At 43.2% G+C, this 25,327-nt stretch overlaps 1 protein-coding gene across 11 annotated transcripts in view; it reads right to left on the reverse strand.

Moving 5' to 3' along the window:
- Nucleotides 1-538: 538 nt before the first annotated feature.
- LOC105423759 (nucleolar protein 4-like) overlaps nt 539-25,327 on the reverse strand; it is a 66,287-nt gene continuing 41,498 nt past the window's right edge. For 5 of the 11 annotated variants that reach the window (XM_089083245.1, XM_089083249.1, XM_089083248.1 and 2 more), the window contains 8 exons: nt 22,251-22,305; nt 18,828-19,043; nt 11,284-11,618; nt 10,377-10,577; nt 9,955-10,101; nt 5,737-5,948; nt 4,949-5,214; nt 539-4,624 (listed from right to left, as the gene is read on the reverse strand). In XM_089083245.1, the coding sequence (XP_088939371.1) occupies nt 4,455-4,624; nt 4,949-5,214; nt 5,737-5,948; nt 9,955-10,101; nt 10,377-10,577; nt 11,284-11,618; nt 18,828-19,043; nt 22,251-22,305 (1,602 nt within the window). In that variant the 3' untranslated portion in view covers nt 539-4,454. Of the gene's footprint in view, nt 4,625-4,948; nt 5,215-5,736; nt 5,949-9,954; nt 10,102-10,376; nt 10,578-11,283; nt 11,619-18,827; nt 19,061-22,250; nt 22,306-23,425; nt 23,450-25,327 lie in introns of those variants that run through there. The other 6 variants (XM_089083251.1, XM_089083252.1, XM_089083253.1 and 3 more) reach the window with 4 other exon arrangements.

Genomic DNA, 25,327 nt, shown 5'->3' on the forward strand with positions numbered 1-25,327 from the left:
TGTAATTTGATTAGATTAAAATGTCGACTTTGTATATTAATTTCTTTATTTTTTTACGTTACGTAAAAACTTCCATATTTGGCGAGGTATAAAATAAAAGAACCGTGTCCGTGCGCAAGAATTTCTCGAAAAAGCGAATGAATAGGCGTAATAAGCTTATTAATCCTTTAAGCCTTTAAATCTTACCACATTGTTGCGAGAGGATAGTTTCACAATCCAGAGCCAAGATCGTGATCTTGCACACACGGTGCTCATTCGACTTTCCATTTCGTCCGATACACATATACATATAATAATACATTATCGAGTCGATTACTTGTAGCATTTAAAAGCATCGCGATTATGCATGCGGATATTTATGATCGTGCGAGTCGCGACATTACGGGATTTTTCAATCGACATTAATCATGCGAAAGGTCCCGCGACAAAGAAAAATAAGAGAAAGAAAAATTATACTTCACCGAATTGTAAATCTTGCCGATATATCGACGCATATAGGATACGTTGGACAATTGAAGGAAACAAGTCCGAATAAGTATAAGTTGAATAATCGATTATATTTGGTAAAACATTTACAAGATAATAAGATTTTTTTTTCATTTAACATATGTTACATTTACAGGCAAGGCATCCTCAAGAACCGTACCAACTCTACAGTAATCGTAATAATGTGTAATGTTACTTATAAGAAAGTATGTACCATCAAATTATCTCGTTATCATTACTATTAATATTAATATTCTTTTTACGGCATATTACTACTCTTAATATTTCTTTAGGAACAAATACATATTTTTTTTTTTCTTTAATCAATATACATCGATTCGCGACTATATATGAACAGTAGATCTGCACTTCCGCGTAGGCGAATTAAGGTACACGACGGATACTTTTTTATCGAACGTAGGAAAAGAAAGAAGAACAGTGGTGTCGCACGTTTCTTCGGTCTCCATAAATTTCTCCTCTGTCTCGTCTCCTTCGTCTTTCCTTTTTCCTTTTACTTCATATTTCGGATGTGTGATAGATTCAGGTTCTCGGGAATAGAACAACTTGTTATCGGTAACAAGGTCGATTCGATTCGACTCCCGTTTGATCGAAAATAACATTTACAATAAACCTTTGTTCGATTAGTTTACGAATCCTAGATTCACCGAAGCGTAATCACAAGCGTTAATTATTCGCAGAACGCGCAGTGAAACATTAATTGGTCATCGGATTCGAGAGGGGAGGGAGAAACATGTGGTACGCCAAACGGAGCTCGGCCCTCGCGATGTGTATGGCTACAAGATCTGAGGTGGATTACGTATAAATGTACGATGCTTAGTGATAAGATATGAACTTGTCAGTAACTGCTAATATCCGTGAAGAAGTGTGTGTGTGTGTGTGTGTGTGTGTGTGTGTGTGTGATGCCTGCTTGAAACTAAAGATATAGCGCGAAGGAAGAATGCGGTGGTGATGGCTGATCTGTGTGGCTATTCGTGTCGTGCATGACAGAAGCATGATCGTGACGATTGACAATACACGATAGAACAACGGTATCCCTATAAGACTATTGCACTGCATTGATTAAAGAGGCGAGTCCGATTACTACGGGCGAGAAATTGCATTCGGGCGGAGGGCGCAGCGTGTGTACCAAATCTCCGCAAATGTTTGGAGTTGCAAATGATTGAGGTGATAAGAATTAGTTTCAATTGACGAGACGCTTTATTCGATACTCTCTCACTAAAGCACTGCCGCAGACATTGCTGTGATTTCGATCGCGTGACGGCGAGCGCTTTTTTTTTTTTTCTTTTTTTTTCACCGTGGTGACTTTTGCTCGCAAACGGAAAAGGAAAATGGAAGTACGACTTTTTCGTATCGGCCAATAAAAGTCATGATTCCCATAAATTCTTCGATGAGCGTATGTTCAATCACACACGTACGTTCATATGCATTCATTCTCTCTCTCTCTCTCTCTCTCTCTCTCTCTCTCTCTCTCTCTCTCTCTCCCCTATTTTATCTTGTTAATAAAATTCTTTCTCTAGTTTTTCTTGTTCGTCTTTTTTCTCGTCTATTTTTATTTGCTTTTCTCCCATTGGAATGTTCTGCATTGGAGTTCGATGGTGATAGCAATCAGCAATCATTCACATAAAGATATTTTGCATTTACATATATTTTTATATATACTCTTCTCTGTACCTAATTACTTAAGAAACTTATTTTCCATAATCTTTATATGCACTCCGATAATGTATATAAACTATGTACAAAACAACGACAAAGTAGATTTAACGAGCGGAAACTTTCCGTGGAAAATGATGTTGAAGAACAAAATAAACTATTTTTATTTATCTCCTCGCGATTCTTCCATTATCGCAATCGATAATAGTGTGAGTGACAATGATAATCATGACGATACTAACAATGGCGATAATGATAGTGACGGTAGTAAAAAATGATAATATATTGTTATAATTAATCAATATTATTAACGATAATAATAATAATTGATAAACTCATAATCCGAACGACATAGTTATCACGTAATCCGCATATAGTTGCGTTTACATCTACCTTCGTACACTAATTAATGAAGAAAATGATTTCGTGTTTTCGTGAGAAAAGAAGTGTCGCCTGAAAGGAATAACGGAAAGAAGAAGAAGAAATAGAAGAAGAACGCGATCCTCTCTTAAGTAGTACTGTACGTACATTAATCATAATAATAATTAGTGTTCTTTGGTAACACAGTGATACGTCCGGAGACCACGAATACGATTGTAACGTATTGTCCGATCGTGACAAGATGGTCCCGAAATTATACTCTCGATCACTACGCTCCCTCACTCCGAAAACGACTCTGGTCTAACTATATATTACGACCACGTTGTACAATTATTGTTAATTAATTGATTAGCTAATTAATCTCTACTGACGAGGCCTCTGACGCGTCGCCAATAAAAAAATCCATCTTGTCTTGCGACCTACGTATTATGTACACGTGTATCAATGCGCGGACGCATTTTGTCTCTATATACACGTATGACTGTTTGCAAAATCTTGATCCGTAATCCGCCATTTGCTCCAAAAATGACGAGAGAAAATTTTGATAGTCCCTAAGTAAGATTCGTTACACTTTCATCACGTCGTTTTTGTATCTCGAAATCGATCCTTCATACGCACATCAGTTCATATGCACGCCACTCTCGAAGTAAATGGCGCGATTCCGCCGCGCGGAATTGATTGCGGTCTTCTCGCGCGCGAGAGTAACTATTTCTCATCATATATATATCATTTACGTCATATGTACATAACGACAACAAACATATTATAGCGAAATTACCGTTCCGTAAGAACACACGACAGCTTCTTGTCGGCCGTCATCGAAACGGTGAATATACTTATAAGTAGATTTACGGAGCTCTCACGAACGGTTTTTCGAAGCTTTTACGAATCTGAGTAGGAAAAAATGATGTAAAATGCGCGTGTTCCAACCGCAAGAAGTTCCGGGAGGCTTTCGTCCTCGTTAGAAAATACTAGCTTGACTTGTTCTCCGGATGCTCCTTCCCTTTTCAGTATTCTTTCTCATACTCGCGCACGCAATTCTTTCTCGCCATTATCATCCTTTAATCTTATCATTAATTAAGTAAATATCTTTTTTTTTTTATGTACACCCTGTTCAAATAGTTTCCTTAATTCTAGAATTAAAAATATCGCGATATAACGCGCATAGTGACATACGCAATTGTTTATCATTGTCTGTGGAACTGTTTTGTTTTTGGCGTGTCTTTAACCGAACTGTGATAACGTATGACAACAAATCCGCAAGATCGGACACTTTTTAAGAAACGTTTTCATTTGATGCTCGCAATATGCTCCTGAATATTATTTATCCTTACAGTATTCAAAACAGCAAAGATAAAGTGATTCCAAGTTACGAGCGTCAAATGGAATACGCGTATCTTTAATAGCGTGAATCTTTCATCGCGATTATAGCCTCTCGACTTTTTTTCTCAAAAACAATCTTACATACATTATAAAGTAGCTCGATTGAGTTCTCAAATTATCCTCAAAGTCATTTCAGTTGCAAATTGCGATGTAAATCTATAGTATGTAATCTTGCTCGTTTGTTGGATCGAATCGATGCGTTTGGCTCGCTCAAGCGGATCGTCTTGCGGTAAGAGATGAGTTTATGTAGAATACAATTCATTGTAGAGTTGTCGACAGAGAGTGACGGCAGACGGTCTTGAAGAAACGATCCGCGTTGACTCCGACATTACTCCGGATTCTCATGAGTGCTCTGATTTTGTGTGTGTGTGTGTGTGTGTGTGTGTGTGTGTGTTTGTGTGTGTGTGTGTGTGTGTGTGTGTGTGTGTGTGTGTGTGTGTTTGTGTGGTGTATCAATACTCGCATCGCTTTCCCTTCGATCGTTGTGACTACGAGCCAAGCTGTCTAACGCTGGCCAAATAAACGTAACTCTATGGTTGATGCAGCAACAGTTGCTCCAGCTCGTCAGCGGACCTGAGCAGAAAGGCGGCGGATTCTCGATATCCACCTATCAGTTGTTTCACAGCGTTCAATTCCATCGAATTCAGCTTGTGACTCAGCAGCGGCTTGGATGGGTTCTTCATGCTAAGGTCTGTCGGTCCTGCAAGGACAAAAACGAATTTGAACTCGATCGCGTTCGATCACATCCCTGTGACGTGTTTTCAGAGTTTAAAGAAAAGCACGCACGATGGTACGAGATGAACTTTCATGCGAGCCGCGATAAAAAAAATAGCGGATTAAAGCGGTATTGTTTATATAGCAAGAGAAGCGCATTCATGCATTCATCCACATACATTAGATCGTTAAACGTTAAACACTAATAAAATATTTGAAACTTAGATCATAATAAAATAAAAATAATAAAATAGTAAAATAAAAATAATAAAACAAAAATGTCTTTATGTTATCAAAGCGTTTTATATACCTTGCTCAAGCGGAAGAAATAAATTATCAAAGTTCCAATTGTTTAAATCCCTATTTAAAACCAATATATCTAACAAAGCATCACTTTGTATACCATTGGTTAGTAGACTCGATGTGAAACTCTGGGTCGGATATAGTCCGGCCGAGAGGGTTGGTGGTACCGTCGGGCCAGCGCGCTGGAACGCTTGGCTGAAGTTGGGCCTGTACATTGTCGGTGCACCGCCGCTGGCAACACCATTCACCGTCGAACTGACTATCGTTGATTGGCTGAAAAACGAAAACGAAATAAATGAGAATGAGATGCGCATTAACGATAAAGGTCGCGTCGATTAGCGCTTCACATTCTGTTAAGGACGCGTAACCCGCGTTTGACGAGAGGCCGTCCGATGAATTTTTGTGCCATGACCTGTGACCGCAGGCGAGGTCTTATCTAGAACTCGGTCGATTCGACGACGGGGATCTTGGCGCCGATAGCAATAATCAGTTACGGTAATTCAGGCAGAAAGTAAGTTAAACCGTAATCACGCCAGGCGATATAATGGTAGATTTTTTTTTTTTTTTTTTTTTTTTTTGCCAAACGAACAGTTAATAACAACTCGAGTCGACGCGGTTGCGAGTACGGATTGAGGGAAAAGTTTATTTGCGCCTTACATCGAATTAGTTTAGGCCTGATATCAGCGGGCGATTAATTGAGAAGCGGATAAGAATGTGGCTTTATTATGTCGTCGATTCAAGAAAACACGGATTTCATCGCTGTCATCTTTGGCGTAACTAGTTCATCATACTGACCTCATGAGACTCTTGTTGTCTGTTGTGAGCAGCTTTGACGCGGATGCGATCGACAGCGGGGTGGAGGAGATGGTGCTGCTCGGTAAGTTCGCTAAACTAGTCAGCGGTGCTAGGGATGTTAACGATGCCGGGGGTGTGTCCTCCCTTTTACACGGAAGCGATTTCACCGGTGTGCTCGAGAAATGTTCCAAGCTTGATCGAACATCCGTTTGCTGTAATTAACGTAATAAAGTGAACTATTGTATCAATCACATATTTTGCATATTTTGTAATTTGTAATTTACATGCGCGTATAATTAAAATATACATGCCGAAGAATATTTTTTTATACATAACAAGTACTTAATTTCGAAAACCTGATTCCTTTCCCATTTTTCATGCATATTTGACAATAACATGATCGTTTATTAACCGAACGTTTGTAATAATTTGCGAAGAGCTTCTCATCTTAAGAGAAGTAATAATTATTTACGCTACTTTTTAAGCGTTTTTTAATTCAATCCTCGCTAATACCGATTGAAAAATAATTTAGTTACGCTATTAGCTCGTACGCTAGCTTATGTGAGTGAGATTTAATGACTTCATGTATCTTTTTAAATCCGATGAATTTCTATAGGCTTATTTTTATATTAATATCCTCTCCTATATAAAGCTATGCGTTCTTAACAATAATATATTTGAAAAATAACATTTCACGGATACAGATATCATTTATAAAACTGTCGATAGTTGTTACTTTTGACGTTATCACAATTATGTGGAGATATTGAAAAGCGATGGCGGATCCGTTATAATTGTACCTGTTGAATTTGATCGTGATCGCGCACCAGCTTGTGAACGACCGGTAGATTCTTTTTCCTCATGGCTGACACGATCGAGAATAACGAACCAATGTCTCGCAAGCACGTGACTAATCAGCAAGCAGCACCGACACTTATCGATCACCTTACGAATTATCGATCATCAGCCGCGAGGATCTCCCTCGACCCGAGTTAATCGAGCCTCTTATTATATCGTCTATCCGCGATCTCGTTATCAACGCGATCCCGATCATCGAGCACGATCGCATTCGCCGCTATGAGCAACCGAGCGGAACAAAGCGCGCCGGGAGTTTCTTCACTTCGATTTCCTCTTCTGCTTCTTCTCCCGATCCTCTTCCACTTCTGCGTCCGCGCCCCCCACCCTGCCTACCAGCGACGTATCGATACGATAACAATAACGTCCGCGTTTACTCGAGCGAGATTCAGAGAAGCGTGGACGTCGTTTCTCTGATCGGCGAAGGAAAGGAAGGGAGGAACTGGAAGCGAAGGAACAAACAGGGTGAGGAAAACGCGAGTTGACACGAGGGAGAAACGTCAGGAGCAAGAAGAGAGAATGTCCGGATGCGCTGGGACGAGACGACGAGGCGTGAGTAAGCTCACGGGAGGAAATTAATTCGTGGAAAGAGAGAAAGAAGTGAAGGGAGTGGAGGGCGAGCATGAGAAAAGAAAGAGGGATAGAAACAGAAGAAGAGGACCACGGTGAGAGCGTCGAGAGGTGGTGATGTACGTTTCCACCACAGAAACGAATGACTTGTCCGGCGAAAGAGAGGATCGAGACGCAGAGAGAGGGTTGGTGAAGAGCGGTAGTAGAAGGAGGAGGAGGAGGAGGAGGAGGAAAAAGAGGAGGAAGAATGAGAAGAGCCGAGAGAGATCATGAGGAGCGCGGGAAAAGAACTCCGGCACGACGAGAGCACGGAGGAATGAAATCTTCGAGCGGCGTAGAACGGATGTAGGGAGGTGTTTTTATGAAAGGCCAGCAGTGTGCGTTGACGTCAATTATATAGGTGGCCACGAGGAGCAGATAGCCGCTTCGTCTGATGCGCACGAACCCCAGCATACGTATATATATATATATATATATATATATATATATATGAGAGAGAGAGAGAGAGAGAAAGAGAGAGAGAGAGAGAGAGAGAGAGAGAGAGAGAGAGAGAGAGAGAGAGAGAGAGAGAGAGAGAGAGAGAGAGAAGGAGGTCTTCTTCTTAATGGGTTAGGTTTAGGTCGCCGGAGAGGTTATCGGGTCTCTCTCTGTTTCTCCGTCTCCTTCTCGGACAGGGATTTTCAAAGTAGATAAGTCGGGGAACCGGCGACGGGGGACCGCGAGCATTTCAGCTTCTCGTTTGCGTGCGAGACATGGTGAGATAGGGAGAGGGAGAGCAGCGGCGTGTTCGCCAACTGCGAAACTCGCGAAGGAACCAGCGGGGAGAATCGATGAGAGGAGAAGAAGAGAGTGACGGAGAGAAGGAGGATTAGGTGTGCCAAGTGGCGCGGAATTGTGAATGCCTCGGACTACCGTCTCTGCACCTACGTGTCTCGCGAAATATCGAGGGAAACGGTTTACCGTTTACTCGCTTTTTCGCGCTATCTTTATTATAGAGTCAACGAACTCGGTATGCACGGCTGTAGGTGACGAAAGTGTCGAGTTAATCACGAGGAATGTTGTCGAGATTGTTTCGATATCATCGAACTAATTGCTCTTATCCCGAGAATAAACGAGTGACGACAGCGCATGACCGTCACATCCACGGAGTTAACGCCGATTGCTCTTTGAATTGAATCTTAAAGATTAAATCGATCCTCGTCGAATCGCGCGGCGATTTTTCGGCGACGCTCGTTCGACGGATAACCGTCCGCTGACGTAATGTACCGTGAAATTTACGAAGAGATCAAATCGCGCGACGTCTTCACGTTCTCCTCGGTGCGTGAAAGCGCGCGCCGCGTTTCATGACGCGTAAGAATCTACGGCCTTTTCTCTCTCTCTCTCTCTCTCTCTCTCTCTCTCTCTCTCCATTCCGCGCGTCACTCTTTTACGCTGTCACTATTCTCGAGAATATTTTCAGTGTCTTCCGTTCCGCACGCGCGCGGTCGTTTTCACGAGGTCGAAGGCTGCTTATGCCGTCGGCCCTCCGTGGAGCGCGAGATCTGTGTACGCGGATTGCATCAGAGTGGGAGAGGTGCGCGACCCACGGGTTATCACTGGCCTCTCTCGCGGTACCTATATCACAATCCTAGCTCTCCGTCCACGTATATCTCGACGCTGCCGTTGCCGCGCAGGAGCTCGTCGAATTTTCACGCACGATAATGCACGCGAGCCGTGACGTTCACAATCGAAAATCCCGTCCTTTCCACGCTCCTTTTTACCTTTACAATTTTATCTCGCGCCTTTTTGTTTTTCCCGTGACACTTATTGCCCTATCCCAGTGTTGCCCTTTGTTTAGTTATTTCCAGATTATTTATTTCTTTTTGCGCTTCAAAATTGGCAGCGATCTTCACAGTAGTGTAAAGTAATATTAGATAAATAATAAAAAATAAAATTCGGGTATTTAATAAAAGAGAAAAGAAAAATAAAACGCTCAAATGTATAGAGTGATATGTTTAAAGATGTTTGGCATTAAAGGATAATTAGATATAGTCCTTGTCAGAAAGGGGAGATCGATTAAAATTTTAACAAGTTACCAAGATATGTATGTTATTTGTACGCTCATCTATTGCATAATACGCGGCATTATGCATAAAAAACTGACGCGAGAGACAAATGATAGACAGATAATGCGTGATTTATCTTATTATTTAATCTTATTATTTACAATTTATTCGATATTTGGTTAGATATTTGCCATTTTGTGGAATATTTATCGAGTTCGAATACGATTACATTCTGACTTGGATATCTAGGAGGAAAATAAATAGTCGATCTGTTTCTTATAGTTTCACTCACACGGATTTGTGTGTATTGCCGTAAGTTATCGCGTCATATATTTTAGTTTGTGATTCACTAAGCGCATCGCGCAAACATCCGCGAGCTGTCATCAAAAAATCACTTGATTAATGAGTCCGTCATCGGCGAGAGGCCGTCGAAGGCTGTGCACGTGTAGCCTCTAACGCTCGATCACGCATGCAATGTTTAAAAAAAACCTCGTCCAGTGAAGACACGTGCAATTTCCGGGGGAGGGGAGGGGGGGGGGGGTGGGGGCAATAAGGAGTTTCAAATCGACGATACATTTTGGCGTCCATATTTCGTCGTTTGCGTGCCAAAGGCACGAGTGAATTGCAACATGTAATTATTAGCCAAGCTAAGGATGTCGAAATGTGTATTTACCAATATTGGCCGAAGAAACATTGACTCTTGTGCTAAGTGTGTCCTTCTTCTCCTTCTCGTGTGATTATTACTCACCGTTGCGGCCGGAAGAGTTGGCATTGGCTGCGACACCGGCTCCAGACCGACTCTCATGCGTTTCGCGTTGTCGCTCTCGTTTTCGCAGGCTGTTGCCAGAATCTGCTCCGCCTGCACGGAGGTCAAGTGTGCTGGCGTGGGCCTGGCCTAAAAAGAAATACGTACGTCACACCCGCGATCGTCGCATACCGAACTTTGACTCACGCCGCGAGAATGTTTGAGCTTCCACGAGCAAAACATTGCGACGGATATTTTGAGATTTGCTTTAATCAACGAAGGAGCAAATCTTGAGAAATTCAAACGCGATTTCGAATATCGCGTAATTGTAATTTCAAGTTTAATGTCGTGTGAAAGTTAGAAAAAAAAAATTTAGAGGCTAATCGGCTCGCTACCTTAGGAAACAAACACGATAGAAAACTTACGGCGTCCCAAGGGCCCTCCCTGCCGCGTTTGTTTCTCCGACAGCTCTTCAGGTACGTTCGGATCCTCTTTCTGGCTCTCTCGGCGAACTCGGGAAACTGTCTCGTGCAACTGTCAATGATGGCCTGTATCTTCTCCTTCGGCTGCTTCGAGATCGGCACGATGCGATCCAGGTTCTCGTCGACGAACAGCCTCACAAACATCTGTCGTGGGACACAACGCAACGGCCGCATTAGTGGAGTGAATTAAGCGGGAGTTGGTACGCGAGTCTCGCTAACCGCTCAAGGAATTAAGAATTTAGTGGCGGTAGGGGCGTAACACCGGGGCTCTATTAAACTAATTGTAATTAATTAAGGAGCCAGCGCAACAGCGACAGCCGCCGCGAAACTATGACGTTTGACTTTCTCGCGCGCGGGGAAACGAGTGGAAAAAAAAAGAGGTTATATGAAAAACGAAAAATGAGGGAGAAAAACTCGGAGAGAAACGGCATGCGCTGATTCCCCTGCAAGCCGTCTCTCCGGCTGCACCGCTCATAAAACTTTACGATAATTAAGGTTTTTCGGGAAGGTCCAACGCGCCGCCAATACGCTGACGGCCTTAACTTTTCCGTCCGTACTCCATTGCCGTTCTCTTCTCCCCTTGCACAACCTTTCTTCATTTGAGGCATGAATGGCGTTTTTCTTGCAACGAAAATTGCATAAAATGTCTGATGAGATAATGCAACCGCACGACTCCGCAGTTCGTTCGCCGCTTCGCATTTCGGTTCACCGAGTTCGCACAATAATTGTCGCTAATTATTTTTTAAATTGTTTACTTGAGATATTTCGAGGCGTGCTTCCGAAGTTTAAACAGGCAATTTTTTAATTTCATTCAACGAGTTGTATATAGAATTTAATCGCGTGCGCTTACGTTGAACGCTTTAAGACGTTCCGGATCGTGGTGTCTCGGATCCAGTCCCTCGTCCGCGTCTATATCATCATCGTCCTCATCTTCCTTGTTGCCACTACTACTGGTCTCGTCGTGGGCGCTTCCCGTCCCCTCGCCGCCGGGCGGACTGGACTCTCGATCGCGATCCGATCGCGAGGGCGTTCCCGACGATGCCGGCGGTGGCGTTTTCTTGAAACCCATGGCGTAGGACGCCCATAGGGAAGCCATGTCTTCGCCGCCGACACTCGCCACACCGCTCAGATTTGGAACGGTTCCTGCTGGCATGTCCACCAGTTCCGAGGTGCCGTTTCGCGAATCTGCAGAAGTCAAGTTTTACGAATGATTTAGCACACACTCTGAAACCTGAATCCTAGATTTTTGTAATTCCTCTCGTCAATGAGACACGTATTGATATAAGCATAATTAACGTTTTAATAACGGTAATGATAATAATTAATTATTATTATTTAAATATCATTTATTGAAATGGACATTATTAGTATTATTAGCATCAATAATGATCGTAATATGAACAATGGTATTTTTAATAATTACTACTAATTAATAACGCAAATTTGGTGATAGAAACACTTTGCATTCGCGATCGGTAATTATCTGGTAAAAGGGGAACCTTCCATCGGCAGCGCCAGGAAAATAATAACGTTCTCGTTGAATGCCGTGCCGCGATGATTAGATCGCCGCTTCGCGCTGTTTCGATTTATGAATAGAGAACGTTGCAGTTGGAACAAAAGAAGGGAATACTTTTTTCTCTTCCCACGCCGTGGCCAAGCGAGTGTATGATTGACTAGGAACATAACTAGCAAGAAAGAGAGAGAGAGAGAGGGAGAGAGGGGCACGTGGGTGGTATTTATTCCGCGAATAAAATAACGATAAACGCGATGTATGTTCGATTTGCGTGATTACTGATTAGGGATGATCGACCAATGGAGAATAACATGTCATAAACAATTCTTTATATTCGCGTACATAGTATTGTTGCCAATAATCAACCGTTGAATTTCGATGCGTGAACTTGATCGATATGATCGATAATGATCATAAACACTAAAAATCGTCGAATCTTTTTTTGGGCGATTTTTTTTGGGCGATTGCAACAGATATTACGACAGACTAAGCATCTGATAAATAATGGTAACATAATAAAATGAGTGGAAGATAAATTTAAGACAAATCTAAAGTGTCTTGACAAATAGCCAAACTCAGATAATATAAATTAATTATCTATCTTTGTTAAGCAACTCGTTTGGCGATTATACTTCACTTTTTGGATCGTAGCCTCACTTATATATAAGTATCAGTTATAAATAAATAAAGTTGTATCAGTGCAATTCATACATATATATTCCGAGATACGATTAAAGAGTTCGTAAACTTGATTTCGCACTTTTTCTACTCGATATTCCGTTATTCCACTTGGATTGCAATTTCTTCAAAATTAATTTTGTCGTGTTAAAATGAAAGTCTTACGAGAGTCTTAGGAAATAAGATCGATCCTAATTTCACGTTTCTCTTTGTAAATCTTCTAGGCAGGCAAGCTTGTGTCGGATTCTCTTTCTAAAAGACAAAATGAAACTTAGCATGTCAATTGTGTCGGCGACGGTAAGATTGGACTGTCATTCGGCCGTTGTATAGACCGCGTTTCTTCTCTACTATAATAACGGTGACCTGTTTTCAAAACCCGTAATAAGCTCCGATAGCATGTGCGAGGTGTTAAAAGGCGGTGCGGTCTTCTACCGTCACGATCTCAGGAGAAAACGTACGGTAAAGGTGCTTTCACGAGGAGGGGACAGGTATGAGTCGTGGCCGACGAGAGGCTCCACGTACGAAGAAGAAGTGTATGGATTGTCGGTAGGGAGTGCCGCGGGGAAATCGTAAAGAGGCTACGAGCCTCGCGGACTTCTTCCACCTGGAACTCTCCTTGGTCCCGATTAAAAAAAAAAGCGACAGGTTTGTGGCTGCCATTTCGTACAATCGTATCATCAGCGGCAGGAACATCCGTATAAAACCATCCGTATAAGATCGCATTAATTTTACACGCTATTCAGATTACCTTTCTCCGTGAGAGATTCAAGATTTTTTCGGGAGGAGGTTTTTATCAATTCTGTTAACACATAAACAACAATTTGTCGCGTTAATAAATTATTTTTTTATATATAGGATAAAATGCTTAGAAACATTTCTGATTCTTAATGAGACAGAGATTAGATTTTTGTAAATGTTAATAACTTTAACATTACTTTTTTTTTTAATTTCGAGGGGAGTTGAAACCTCCAAACTTTCCCCTGGATACGCTCATGCCTTCCTCATATATGCGCAAGACTCGTATTTTGATGTAAAATATGTATATATATTAAACGGAAATATCAGTTGCATCTTGAACGATCGATAGAGAAAGAAGATGCATTTTCTGAAGATCACTTTTATAATTACTAGTGTTATTTCTAATGCTTATTGAATGTCTAAGTCAAAAATTAGACACGGAGAAATGATACGAAGTAAAAATATCTCGGAGTTAGAATTACGAAGCGTGTTTGTTTTCTGATGATCATGCTAGTCTCAACCGAGCGCGCATGTTCTTAGTTCTACTTCCTTCCCTGTGTGCACGAAGTAATCTGCATTCTGGAATCGAATTCTTCCGAGCGTAGTTTCCAAGACGCCACTCCGCCGTCGAGGCGGGCGCGTCGTTGCGAGGCAACATTTGCATCGTCGAGGGGCAACTTTCTGCCGGGCGTTTCAACTTCCTCCGCGCGCGAAGTATCTATCTGGCCGCGGCTATCTCGGGTGCTCGAACAGGCGATCCTGATTCCTCGGGTTGTTCAACGATCGCAACGCATCTTTCTAGGAGGATTCCGGTAGAACCAGTAACTGAACGCGCGAGCGGGCGACCCAGGAAACTGGACCCTCGTACTTGCGGAGGCTACGCCATGCGTTTCTTTCCTCTTTTCTCCTCGCCTCTCCCTCTTTCCTTCCCCGTCTTTCTTTTACTCTCGCGGTCTCACCGGCTCTGGAGGTTGCTGCACTTCGATTCTCACACGCACACGCATGCGGTACACGTGCGGCACGGAGAAAAAAATCACGTGCACGTACGTGACGTCCGCATGTATATGTATACGTATGTGCGTGTATGTGTGTATGTGTTTATGTGTGTGCAATGTTCTCTCTAGGAGGGTACGGCATTGCATGCTGCGGCGAGAGAGGGTTCTCGGCCTGCGGCGAGCGTACGCCGGGTATCGCCGGAGAGTAGTCGTAGTCGTAGAAGGTAGGGATCAGCACGCACATAAACGAAGCTGGACGCTGGGCTAGACTGCCCGCACAGGCTAGAAAGCCGGTTACCAATTCCAATTCTACTCCGCCTAGCGCCGTTCCCGAGCTTGCCTCTTGGCCTGAACCTGAAATCAGTCGACGTCGGCGGCGACGTTGTCCGACGCCCCACCCGGCAGTTCGTCCTCCTCCTGGCTCGTTTCCTCGACCTCGCGTTCCCGCAAAGGGAAACTAATACCCCGGCCCCTACGACCACACCGGGCACTTCCTCTTTTTCTAGGCGAGTCGCTGTGTGCGTGTGCGTGTGCGCGCGCGCGCATGTGCTCGAGCGAGCCTAGCGCGCTGCAAAATTCGCAGACAAGCCACGTACGCCCACGGTACTTCGGGCTAGGTATGAAACTGTCTACCGCTCAAGATGGTAACGTGCAATCGCGAGGATGGACGAAGACGTATTATCTTGTTCCTCATAAATGTCACTGACCATAGTAGAACGTTGCACGTGACGGCACGTATGTATGCACGTACTCGCGTCGACGTGAAAGAAAATTCGATAGTTTTCAATTTAACTATATTTTAAATGATTCATATGATATTGTCTTCGCAATATTCTTTATTTTAAATTAATTCCTTATTTCACTAAAATGTAGTGCTCGTTTCTGATATCTTTTAAACGGCTGTTTCAAGTTTCCGTTTTCTAGAGGTTGAATTTCGTTTTTTACTTCGTTCGTTTACTTTTTTATATGAGAACAGATACAGTAGTAACAATGACGTATGTCCCGTGTACGTTGAACGCAATTTAACGTTGGGCATGATTGAAACGGAGCGTTTATTATCGAGAAGACGATCTTTAAGGATAAGTGCCCAAGACTAATATTATATGATTGTCTCATTACTTGGAGTAGATCCGGAAACAGTCGTACTTAAGACATTGTGATTTTGTGATATCACAAGTATAATCTCGGCGTACGCACCCGTTGGGGAAAGTTGCGTCCGTTGTAAATTATAAATATTACTCTACCGCGGAGTGCATTAGGAGATGAGTAGCTAAGATGTCCTCGCGGTTATCACTGTGTTCCTTTTTTTATCAAAATATACAAGTAGATAAAGTAATTTTATCAAGCGATTAATTTACAACAATAGGGAACCTTTTTGGATAAGTATCTTGACAACTTTGAAAGAAAAATTGTCTACATCGATACTAGAAATGTTTAATATTCTTGAAATAAAAAAAACAATTTATTAATTTAATATGTATATTTGTGGTAAGTTCTAATATGCACTACCATTCATACTTCTTAAATGTTCTTTAAAGAACAGATTCTTGCATAATTTTTTTTATTTTAGAAATATAATTATAATAATTTGATCTTTTTTTGTATTATAAAATAACGAAAATGTGTCATAGATTGATATGCCGCTTGAAAAACTTACAATTTTATTTCATTTTAGTTTTAAAGATATCTGAGAAATTACGGACGATAGTGTAGATATCAGATCGAAATAGGATCAAAATAAGCGAGCGATTATGAATCTTCGGTTGAAAACGTAAATTCCTCAATACAAGATGACTATTGCAATCGGAAGGTCGGGATCGAATTGAATCGCGTGCTCGCGAACTCGCGATCGGCAAGCCGACAATTTCTGTCGCTTTTGCCGCTCGTGATGGCGCGGCAGAAGAAGCGGCTCTGTCGAGAAATCGATTTGCGAAACGTATGCCTACGAAGCGGATGGACTCCGGTGAGAGAAGTCCTCCGCGCGAGATGTGGAATCTGCGCTGGTCATCACGTGGGAAGGAGGGAGAGAGGAATGGTGCGACAAGAGAGAAGAGAGATCTATCTACTGTGCAGTGAATGCGCGCGCGCGCGCGCGCGCGCGCGCGTGTGTGTGTGTGTGTGTGTGCACATATGTATGTGTATATATATCTATATATCTACTCTTCTCTTCGGCCGATGGCGGGTTCATTACGCAATGACTACGTCCGAGATATAGAGGCCCGTTTCAAAACCAGTTTCAAATAGCTGTCAGGGAGGATAGGTGGAAGAAGCGTACCGGGACGGAGGGGCATGGTGAATTATCCTTCCGCAACTTGGCCTAACTGAACAAGAGGCGAGTCCCGCGAGTATGCAGTACCGCGCGGAAACGTTCGGCGCCTTGAAGATTGCAGCGCGATTATCGCGACATTAGGACGTACGTGGCAATTAACGCGCATATTTCTTTCGCTGATGATTCACATACGTGTGACACGACTTAACTAGCGGAAAAAGATGTTGATTTGACGAGATAATGGGGCAATTTTTTGTTATAGCTATTTGCAAAACACTAATCTTGATATCTCATGAAAAAAAAAATGAATCTTCCTATTTAAACAATGCGAATTTATGATTTGATTTTTTAAATTTTAATTAAAAATCGAATTTTACAAAAAGATAATCGTTTTTAATAAAAAATTTCATGCAATCTTTAATTATAAATTAGATGCGCTAATAATATATATTCGTATATATACTTGATATTTTTACATAATGGAAAGAATTTACATTATTTCTTGCGTTGAAAAAGTAAGTAGCTCGAATAAGCATTAACAAAGCAGCGTACGGGCTATAATTCAAAATCATTTTAAGAGACCCACTTGCAATATTGTAATAGTGCGACTAATGGCCTTTCCGCACGCCCACTCTGCGATTTTCGATATTCAACTTTCAATGTCCATCGGCCGGCACAATTACCGCATTACACCCATCGCTCCCATTCACATGATTCGACTTTATATTCAACCAGGTCGCTTGAGCGCAAGGTATCAAAGTACGTCTTGGACGCAGACCTTCTCTTCTCTTCCAGCTAATCGGAAATGCAACCAGTATTTTAATATTATAAAGATATCGACACATGTTTTTTCTATTTTCCTCTCTCTCTCTCTCTCTTTTTAAAGTTTTAAGAAAAAGCAGACTATAAAAAGTTTAACAAAAGTATATAAGAAATCTAATGATCAATTTAAAATTATCAAATTTTTAACGGACGCTACTTCGAACAAATCACAATGTAATGACGCAAAAGAATGCATTTTTCCACGACGGTTACGTAAGGTATAATGAAAGAGAATGACGTATTGTACAAGACTGCATGCCACGAGAGAGGCATTGATACTCGAAGGTATATCGATTGCATTCCGCATCTCTCGCGTACGGCTTTCCGCCCGCACCGATTCATCGCCCGGCGGGGGAAAGCACGAGGATTCACGACGTGTCTCACCCCCGCGATTCTCACCCCGATGTGGATTTCACCGGAACGCGTGGGTATGGGACAACGAGGAGAGAGACGTGTAGACGCGCGCGCGCGCGCGCGCACACACGTACACACACGCAGGCGAGTGGGACGCGCGTCGAATTTCTCTTTCTACGCCACGGGGTACGTCCTAGCTCGGCGATCCATTAGTCACGTCGCGCACGACGACAAAACTTTACGAGCTAAATGGCCGGTACACCTTGGCCCCGCGAAACCTGCAATTCACTCCGCCGAGCCGAGCCGCCGAGCCGCGCCGCGCCGCGAGTCATACGCGCGAGAAGGACGGAAAACTTGAACATTAAAGCCCCCGGTCGCGCTTACGCCAGGCGGAGCAAGGTTCTTTTCATAAGTGGGATTTCGTCAGTCTGGGCGACATCAATGGGACGTTGGCGTACGTAACTTCGTCGAGTCCTTTAGCAACGAGGAAGAAAGAAGAAAAGAGACGTCTAGACATCTTTCGTCCCGTAATGGATTCCGTTAAACGTCTCGCCTGTCGATTTCGCGAGGCGGATTTTTTTTCTCTCGTGACGTTCGCAAACCAGACGTCGCGCAGGTTCTGGTCGAGATTGTTTAGTGCCACCGATCTCGATTAATTATCATCGTTGAAAACAGTTAGTGACATTAAACTCGAGAATTACAGTTTCGTAGTAAGAAGTTGCAAAAACTACGAGAATAGAAAAAAAAATGGTTTCGAAAAGTTTATTCCGAATTACAGAATGCTGTATCAAAAGGATTCATCTAATGTAATCTTCAGTTCATCGCTTTTATGCATTTCAGAGTGAAATTTTTTTTCTTTCGCTGCATGTCCTACTTGTTAAAAGTCATAAAATTAATTTATAAGAAGAGCCTGAAACATTGCTATTCATTTCTAACGTTCCGCACGCAATTCACGAATATCATTCGATGACTTGGGACATCGCGTTCGAAAACGCCGCATGTCGCCTGGTGAAATAAGGTGTTACCTGTGAGTGTGGAGTTGTTAATGGTGTTGTTTGCCGTGGAAATGGCCGATTGGCTGGTGACTGGTGTGCCAACAGTGGTAGCCGTGGTAGTCGACGAGTTATTTGGCGATAGAGCGGCGTTGGCTGCCTGCGCCGCCTGCGCTTGAAGATTATAATTCCACGCGAGCAACATCAGCTTCAGCTTGTCAGGATCTTTCATGAGCGCGCCTGCCGAAACTGAAAGTGCCAATTGGCTTGAAACAAGTTAAGAAATCATTATGCAAACGGATGGTAGCGCGCCGCGCGCGTACACGGTGCAGGGCGCGCGTAACCGCGGGGCTCTCTTTCTCGCAAACGGGAGTCCTTGTCCTCGTACGCCAGAGAGCGGAGTCATACGTCCGGACACGAGTCTTATATCGCAAACGAGTCGCGACATTCGTCATCTACCTCCGGTGGATAGCCTCGGAACGCCGGAGGCTGCTATCGCTTATCAGCTACCTGAGCTCGCGCGAGCTGAGCGACTCCGGGCAGGCGGAATCGCGAATCGCTCGAATAAATTAAAACTTACAAAACAACAGCGACGTCGTCGTCGACTCGATTTAATCGAGCCGCTTAATAATGCAACAGGTTTAATTACCCGAAACTGATAAATCGGCCGGCCACATAGCTCGACCGTCGCAGCTGGCGGCAGGCCGTGCGCCGGTTATGATTATTAATCGATCGGGTAATTTACACGGGCTCCGACAAAAACCAACCAACCCCGCAGCCACGGAGGATTAAGCTCCCGCGAGCAAGTGAGTCCACGATTAACCACTCACCGAAGTGCGCGTCGTTTGATTTATCCTCGAGTGCGATCGAGGCGGCCGAGAGGGATATCGGTTGTATTATTGATCAGCGCCGTGGTAGAATTCGACGGCGCGATTAACGACGTCCTGTCGACACGAGTCGCTCTGTGAGATATCCAGCGAAGCTACCGAGATGCCTGGCGAGATCCAGTCTCAGTCATGACTCGTCGTCTTGATGCACCGACCGAACTGATACTCCTAGAGCGAGCGATGACGTATACCTTTTCGAATTCGCCGATCCAGCGTTCGATGCGCCGACTGAATGCGTCGACGAGTAAACAACGCGATTCGCGTAATTCGCAAAGAAAAAAATAAGACTCCGATAACGATAGTTCCCGAAATTGCCGTTAGATCGAAGGCCGTCGCGAATATATTGAGTAATGTAACGACACGGATCTGTTTGCCGATAATATCGATGTTTATCTTTGAAGTTTGATTCTGATAAGTCTAAAACTGATTTCTCTAAGACTGATTTATTACAAATATGGCAAATTTATCTCTTCACATGTATAATGCGAAATAAATTTATCGAAGTACAAACAAAGTTTCTGAATTTACAAGTGGCCATTGGAAAGATTAATCAACAAATTCAGTTATTTTGCAGTTTACAACTCGTTGCTTATCGGAAAAATAGTTATCTAATGAAAGTTATCAAATGCAACTCGCTAAATATATGATCGCATTCAATTCGCGTGAAAAACGTGATTGAAAAAGATTTACGAAATATCTATCCGAAATGTATAAATAACACGGAAAGATGTTTCTTCATGAAATTTTTCCTTCGTTACGGAATATAAAAAAAAAAGTTTACATGACAAACTTGATATTATCATTTCATAATAATTTTGACTTTTAACTTTTTTTTATCATAGCTTATCGTCGCGTCGTGATGAAAGAGACCTTCGATTTATTTCGCGAACGACACTTTAACTAAGTAACACTTAAATCTTTAGCTTTAAAGAAGGTTTCGGTAAAAAGAATTTGGATACACGCAAGCCGTTCGAACATTCGGATCGATGTCTACGTATGCATCACATATGTGTATCTCTTTTGCTTCTTTCGCGAAATCATTGATCCTTTCTTTTTCTATCTGACCGCATATAGTATATGTAACGTACACGTCCGTTTCTCTCCAAAGATGAACCGTTCCTCTACGTCATGAAACCGTAATCGAATGCACGATGCCAAGTAACGCGTTCGACGATACTAATTCGTTATATCGATCCGTGCCACGTGAGCTGCCGCGAATGTACATCGAAATCGAATAACCGATATTAACCCTTAGATTATCGTGTCTTGATTTATTACTATCTGGGATCCTGTAAGGATTTACCGGAAAATGTTCGAAGAATATCCGATTCAATAAGTGTGCCATTTCGTGGAAACCTTTAATCTTTCCTAAATTTAATCTATCCTAAATAATTCAGTTTTAGACTTTTCGATAATTCAATAATGCGCAATGTTTAATAACAATTTATCAATTTACATCTCTTATCCGCTTTATAAACGCACGTTTGAAATTTATATATAAATAAAAAAAGAAATAGAAATTCCTCCTTTTTATTAACGCCCGTTCCGAAATCTTATGTGTGCTTAGAATTATCATTGAAATACGTTGCGGGCGAAATTCGATCTGTCAATCTGGCTAATTCAGTTTATTATAATAATGTGTAGCTGCAGCGGCGGCGGTGGGCGAAGTGTATGAACGAGCTTACTATTAATTCATACAAATTCCGCGGGAACGGCTGAAATAACGCCGTCCGCGTAGTTCCCGCCGGCGCGGAACCGCACGTAATCGGACCGGAGAATTCAAAGGGACAATCCACAGATTTTCTAGCGTATCGCGCGGGCGCGGTCCCGTTTGTTCGTCCGAGCGGGCGGAATTAGCGATGACACACGGCGGACGGGCGCTTCGGTCGCGCGATGACGAGAGCCAGAGATTTATTAGCCGGCGAACGAGCCCGCGGCAGGGCGGGAGGGATGGCAGAGGGGAAAGAGAAAGGGTGAGACGCGGAGAACCGGCCGCGCGCCGGCAACGAGACCGGAGTGACGTTTAAATCATTTAGGACGCGGTTCAATAATGTAAAAACGTGCGACGCTGTCATAGAATTCGGGTCAGAAATTTCCCCGAAACGGGTTTGCGACCTGATCCCGGCGACGACGAGGAGATACGCGAAAATGAGGGACGATTCCTCCACCGCGAGAAATGCCTTCGTGTTGGTTCGTGAATCAACGTGAAGCTAGCGCACGCACGCACGCACGCACGCACGCACGCACGCACGCACGCACGCACGCACGCACGCACGCACGCACGCACGCACGCACGCACGCACGCACGCACGCACGCACGCACGCACGCACGCACGCACGCACGCACGCACGCACGCACGCACGCACGCACGCACGCACGCACGCACGCACGCACGCACGCACGTACGCGGCAGGTATACGCCTCTGCACCTCCATTCCGTAAGAACTGTGCGATCTCGTAATCCTCGGGTGGGGGAGGGTCCGGAGGGGGACTACCTCCGACACCGACTATAAGGGGCTCGGCTATAAGGTTTACGTTACGGGAGAGATAATGAAAGGTTTTACTCACTTGGATAGTGATCATCCTCGGATATATCGGTGGGCTCCGGGGTCGAGATGTTCTCCTGCAACAGATAGAAAGCCACCGTTAGACATCGAAGCATTTTCCACTTGAGTCGTGCTGTAGTGGTCGAACGGTTTCGCCCTGGGTTGCGCGATACGAAGGCGAACGGGACAAAACTCTCGCGACGCGTTTAAAAGTTCGCGAAACTCATTTTCCGCAACTGCCCGTTATGATAATACCGCGTGAACGCAGCCGCGGCGTAACCGCATCGTTACACTGGCCCAGATACTTGCGGCCTTATTTAGTTCTTGCGATGCAGCGTTTATGTCATTTTTGCAAAAGTGTTTTTTTAGATTATATTAACATAAAAGATATTTGAGCAAATTCCTTCTCGATTAGGTCAAAGTTTATGTAATAAATATGCAACGTAAAATTGTCACCATGAAAAATCCATTATCATTCTTATAGTAAAATAGTTTAATATAATGATGTTCTTTGCAGGAAAATTGGTCCATCTCTGTCCATATTTAATTATTATGTAATTATAAAATGAGATATTTTATCAATTAAAGTTAGTAACTTTTTTTTTCTTGATGCTAATATTTTCTTAACGGTTATTTATTTAGATTTCATATATCCAACTGATACAGAAATGAAAAATTACATAGTAGAATTACGTTTTTATTACATTGCGTCGCGATATAAAACGTACGATCAAGAAGAAGCTATCGAAGGCTGTTCGTGTTACCATACACCCACGGAAAGACCGTGGACTTTATTGTCCCAGATCAAGAGCCGGCTCGCGATTCGTCGAAACGCAAATTGCTTACGCCTCGGCGTTATGCCGCGTTGCGAAGGTGACGCGCGTCGAGAATCTCGGATCAGTAGCTTAAACGAGCGTCGCCTCTTAACCCTTTCACGATCAACGCGGACAGCGTCTTTGGCTCATTTCACCACGCCATGTACAATGATTTCTAAACATAGCCCGTGAAATAAGATAGATCGTCGACCGGGCGAGAGGTGCGCGGAAACGCGATTATATCTTTATGTATGTGTTAAAAAATTATTAATCACATGTCGAAAAAAAGTTCTCTGATATAATTCCTTCGTAATACGCGTAAACGTGATAAGTGCGTATATAATGATCGTTATAACGGAGAATTAATCTGCGAAATCATCACCTTTTCCATAATCTTCTACTTTCGCCGCGCAGCACTGCACGATAATATAATAAATTATATTTATATTTATTTGTTAATATTTTTTCCGAAATATATAAAAAAATATTATCCTATTTGTGTCATACAAAGTGATTTTCTGTATGGCTCGTTCCCAAAAAGATCGTCGTCTTTTTACGCCACTGGCCGAGAACGAGTGGTCAGGGTCGTTTTGACGGGAATAAGGCCGAGGCTCGACGGGCAGAGGATCACCTCTATATGGTCGGGTCGTTTTTCATCGAAAAGATCAGCATGAAGCATTCTCCGCGCTCCGTGATATGGCATCGCTTCGCGCTCCGCGTTCTAATCGATCCTCGACTAGCAGCGAGTCGAGGCGATCTTCTAGACTCTAGCGGCGCGATTCTATCTCGCTTTGATTGATTTTATCCCGACGAAATTAACGGGTTTTTCCCCGTTGAAACGAACGGCCGAGCGGCCTGCCGGCAGTTTCGCAAGGCATGCCTCTACGTTAGCCCGAGCGATGCCTGAGCCGACTGGCTCGCCGTGTGTATTGCTGCAGCGGGCGCAACGGCGGCGCAGTCTCTCCTATCTGTGTCAGGTCTCGTGTTGCAACTTCAGAAGGTCGACCGGTATACAACACGGAGAGCACGGCCAATTGATACCGGCCACAACTTTGTCCAGCGGACTTGTAGGACATAGGCGGCGTGCGAGCGCGCGTATGTGCATACGTATCGGTGTGCGCGGCGCCGCAAAAACTCCTGATGATGTAACCGAGAAATTCCGACGAGCCGTCGTATTCGCGTGCGAACGTGAAAATCGCGATAGGCGGCGTGGAGATCCAATCGTGACGAAATGTCGCGTCGCAATTTTTCTCTCTCTCTCTCTCTTTTTTTTTTTTTAGACGAATGGTCACCTTCTGCATGCGTGTGCATATACGAGGGAAGGGGAACGCTTACAAAACACAAAAACGATATTCTTTCACGGTAAGAAAATACGTTTTATTACACATTGACGATTTTACAGTTCCGTTAAGACTGTTGAATGTGGGAACGAGTAAGATGCTCAGATGTCTCGAATGTTTAATTTTTTTTTAACAATTTTATTTATATTGATAGATATAATTTTATGTATGTGTCAGCAGCGCGTTAAACTCACGATCATTATTTGCGTAATTATAATTTATAATCGGTCAGTTTATCAACTACATGTAAACAAGTTTTTGATTTCGATAAACTTACTTTTCATAAATATTGCATATTTTATGTCGTATCCATTTTTATTTGCGTTTTGCTTTTGATATTAGCTATGTTTTTTCGGATGAAACGAATTTAGGGCGTATTCGGAGATTTATCGGTATATTAGAAGCTGGGCACAGAATCTATTTAATAATCGGCTGGAATCGGTGGAATTTATTGGCTGAGCGTCTCACTTCGTCTCTCTCTCTCTCTATCTCTCTATCTCTCTCTCTCTCTCTCTCTCTCTCTCTCTCTCTCTCTCTCTTTCCTCTGCCCCCGCTCTCTTTCCAGTTGCACATTCGCGGAAGGTTATTTTAAGAATCTTTCATTAAGAATTTAATATAACATGATTTTCGCGGAACCGGTCACGGAAATATCTACATCTATCTATCGATTTTAATGAGTTCTCTTTGTAATCCAAACCGGAAACGGTTGATGTAAGCGAGATAAGGGTGTAAGCCAGATGGAGGTGTACAAGATAGAAGTACGGATATAAATTCAAAATAAAATAGAAGGATAGACACGAAATAAAATTTCTGTGATCCTAACAGAAAACTCTCCGATAAATTCTACCGATTTAAGTCCCCGCCTTTGCGATTTCAAGAATCGCGTCTCGCGATCAACCGTGCCGCGCTTGTCTCGGAGGTCTCGATCTCACCGCGGTTGATCT

Source organism: Pogonomyrmex barbatus, unplaced genomic scaffold (genome assembly GCF_055798465.1).
Source record: "Pogonomyrmex barbatus isolate J1 unplaced genomic scaffold, ASM5579846v1 scaffold7, whole genome shotgun sequence".
NCBI classification, from domain to species: Eukaryota; Metazoa; Arthropoda; class Insecta; order Hymenoptera; family Formicidae; genus Pogonomyrmex; species Pogonomyrmex barbatus.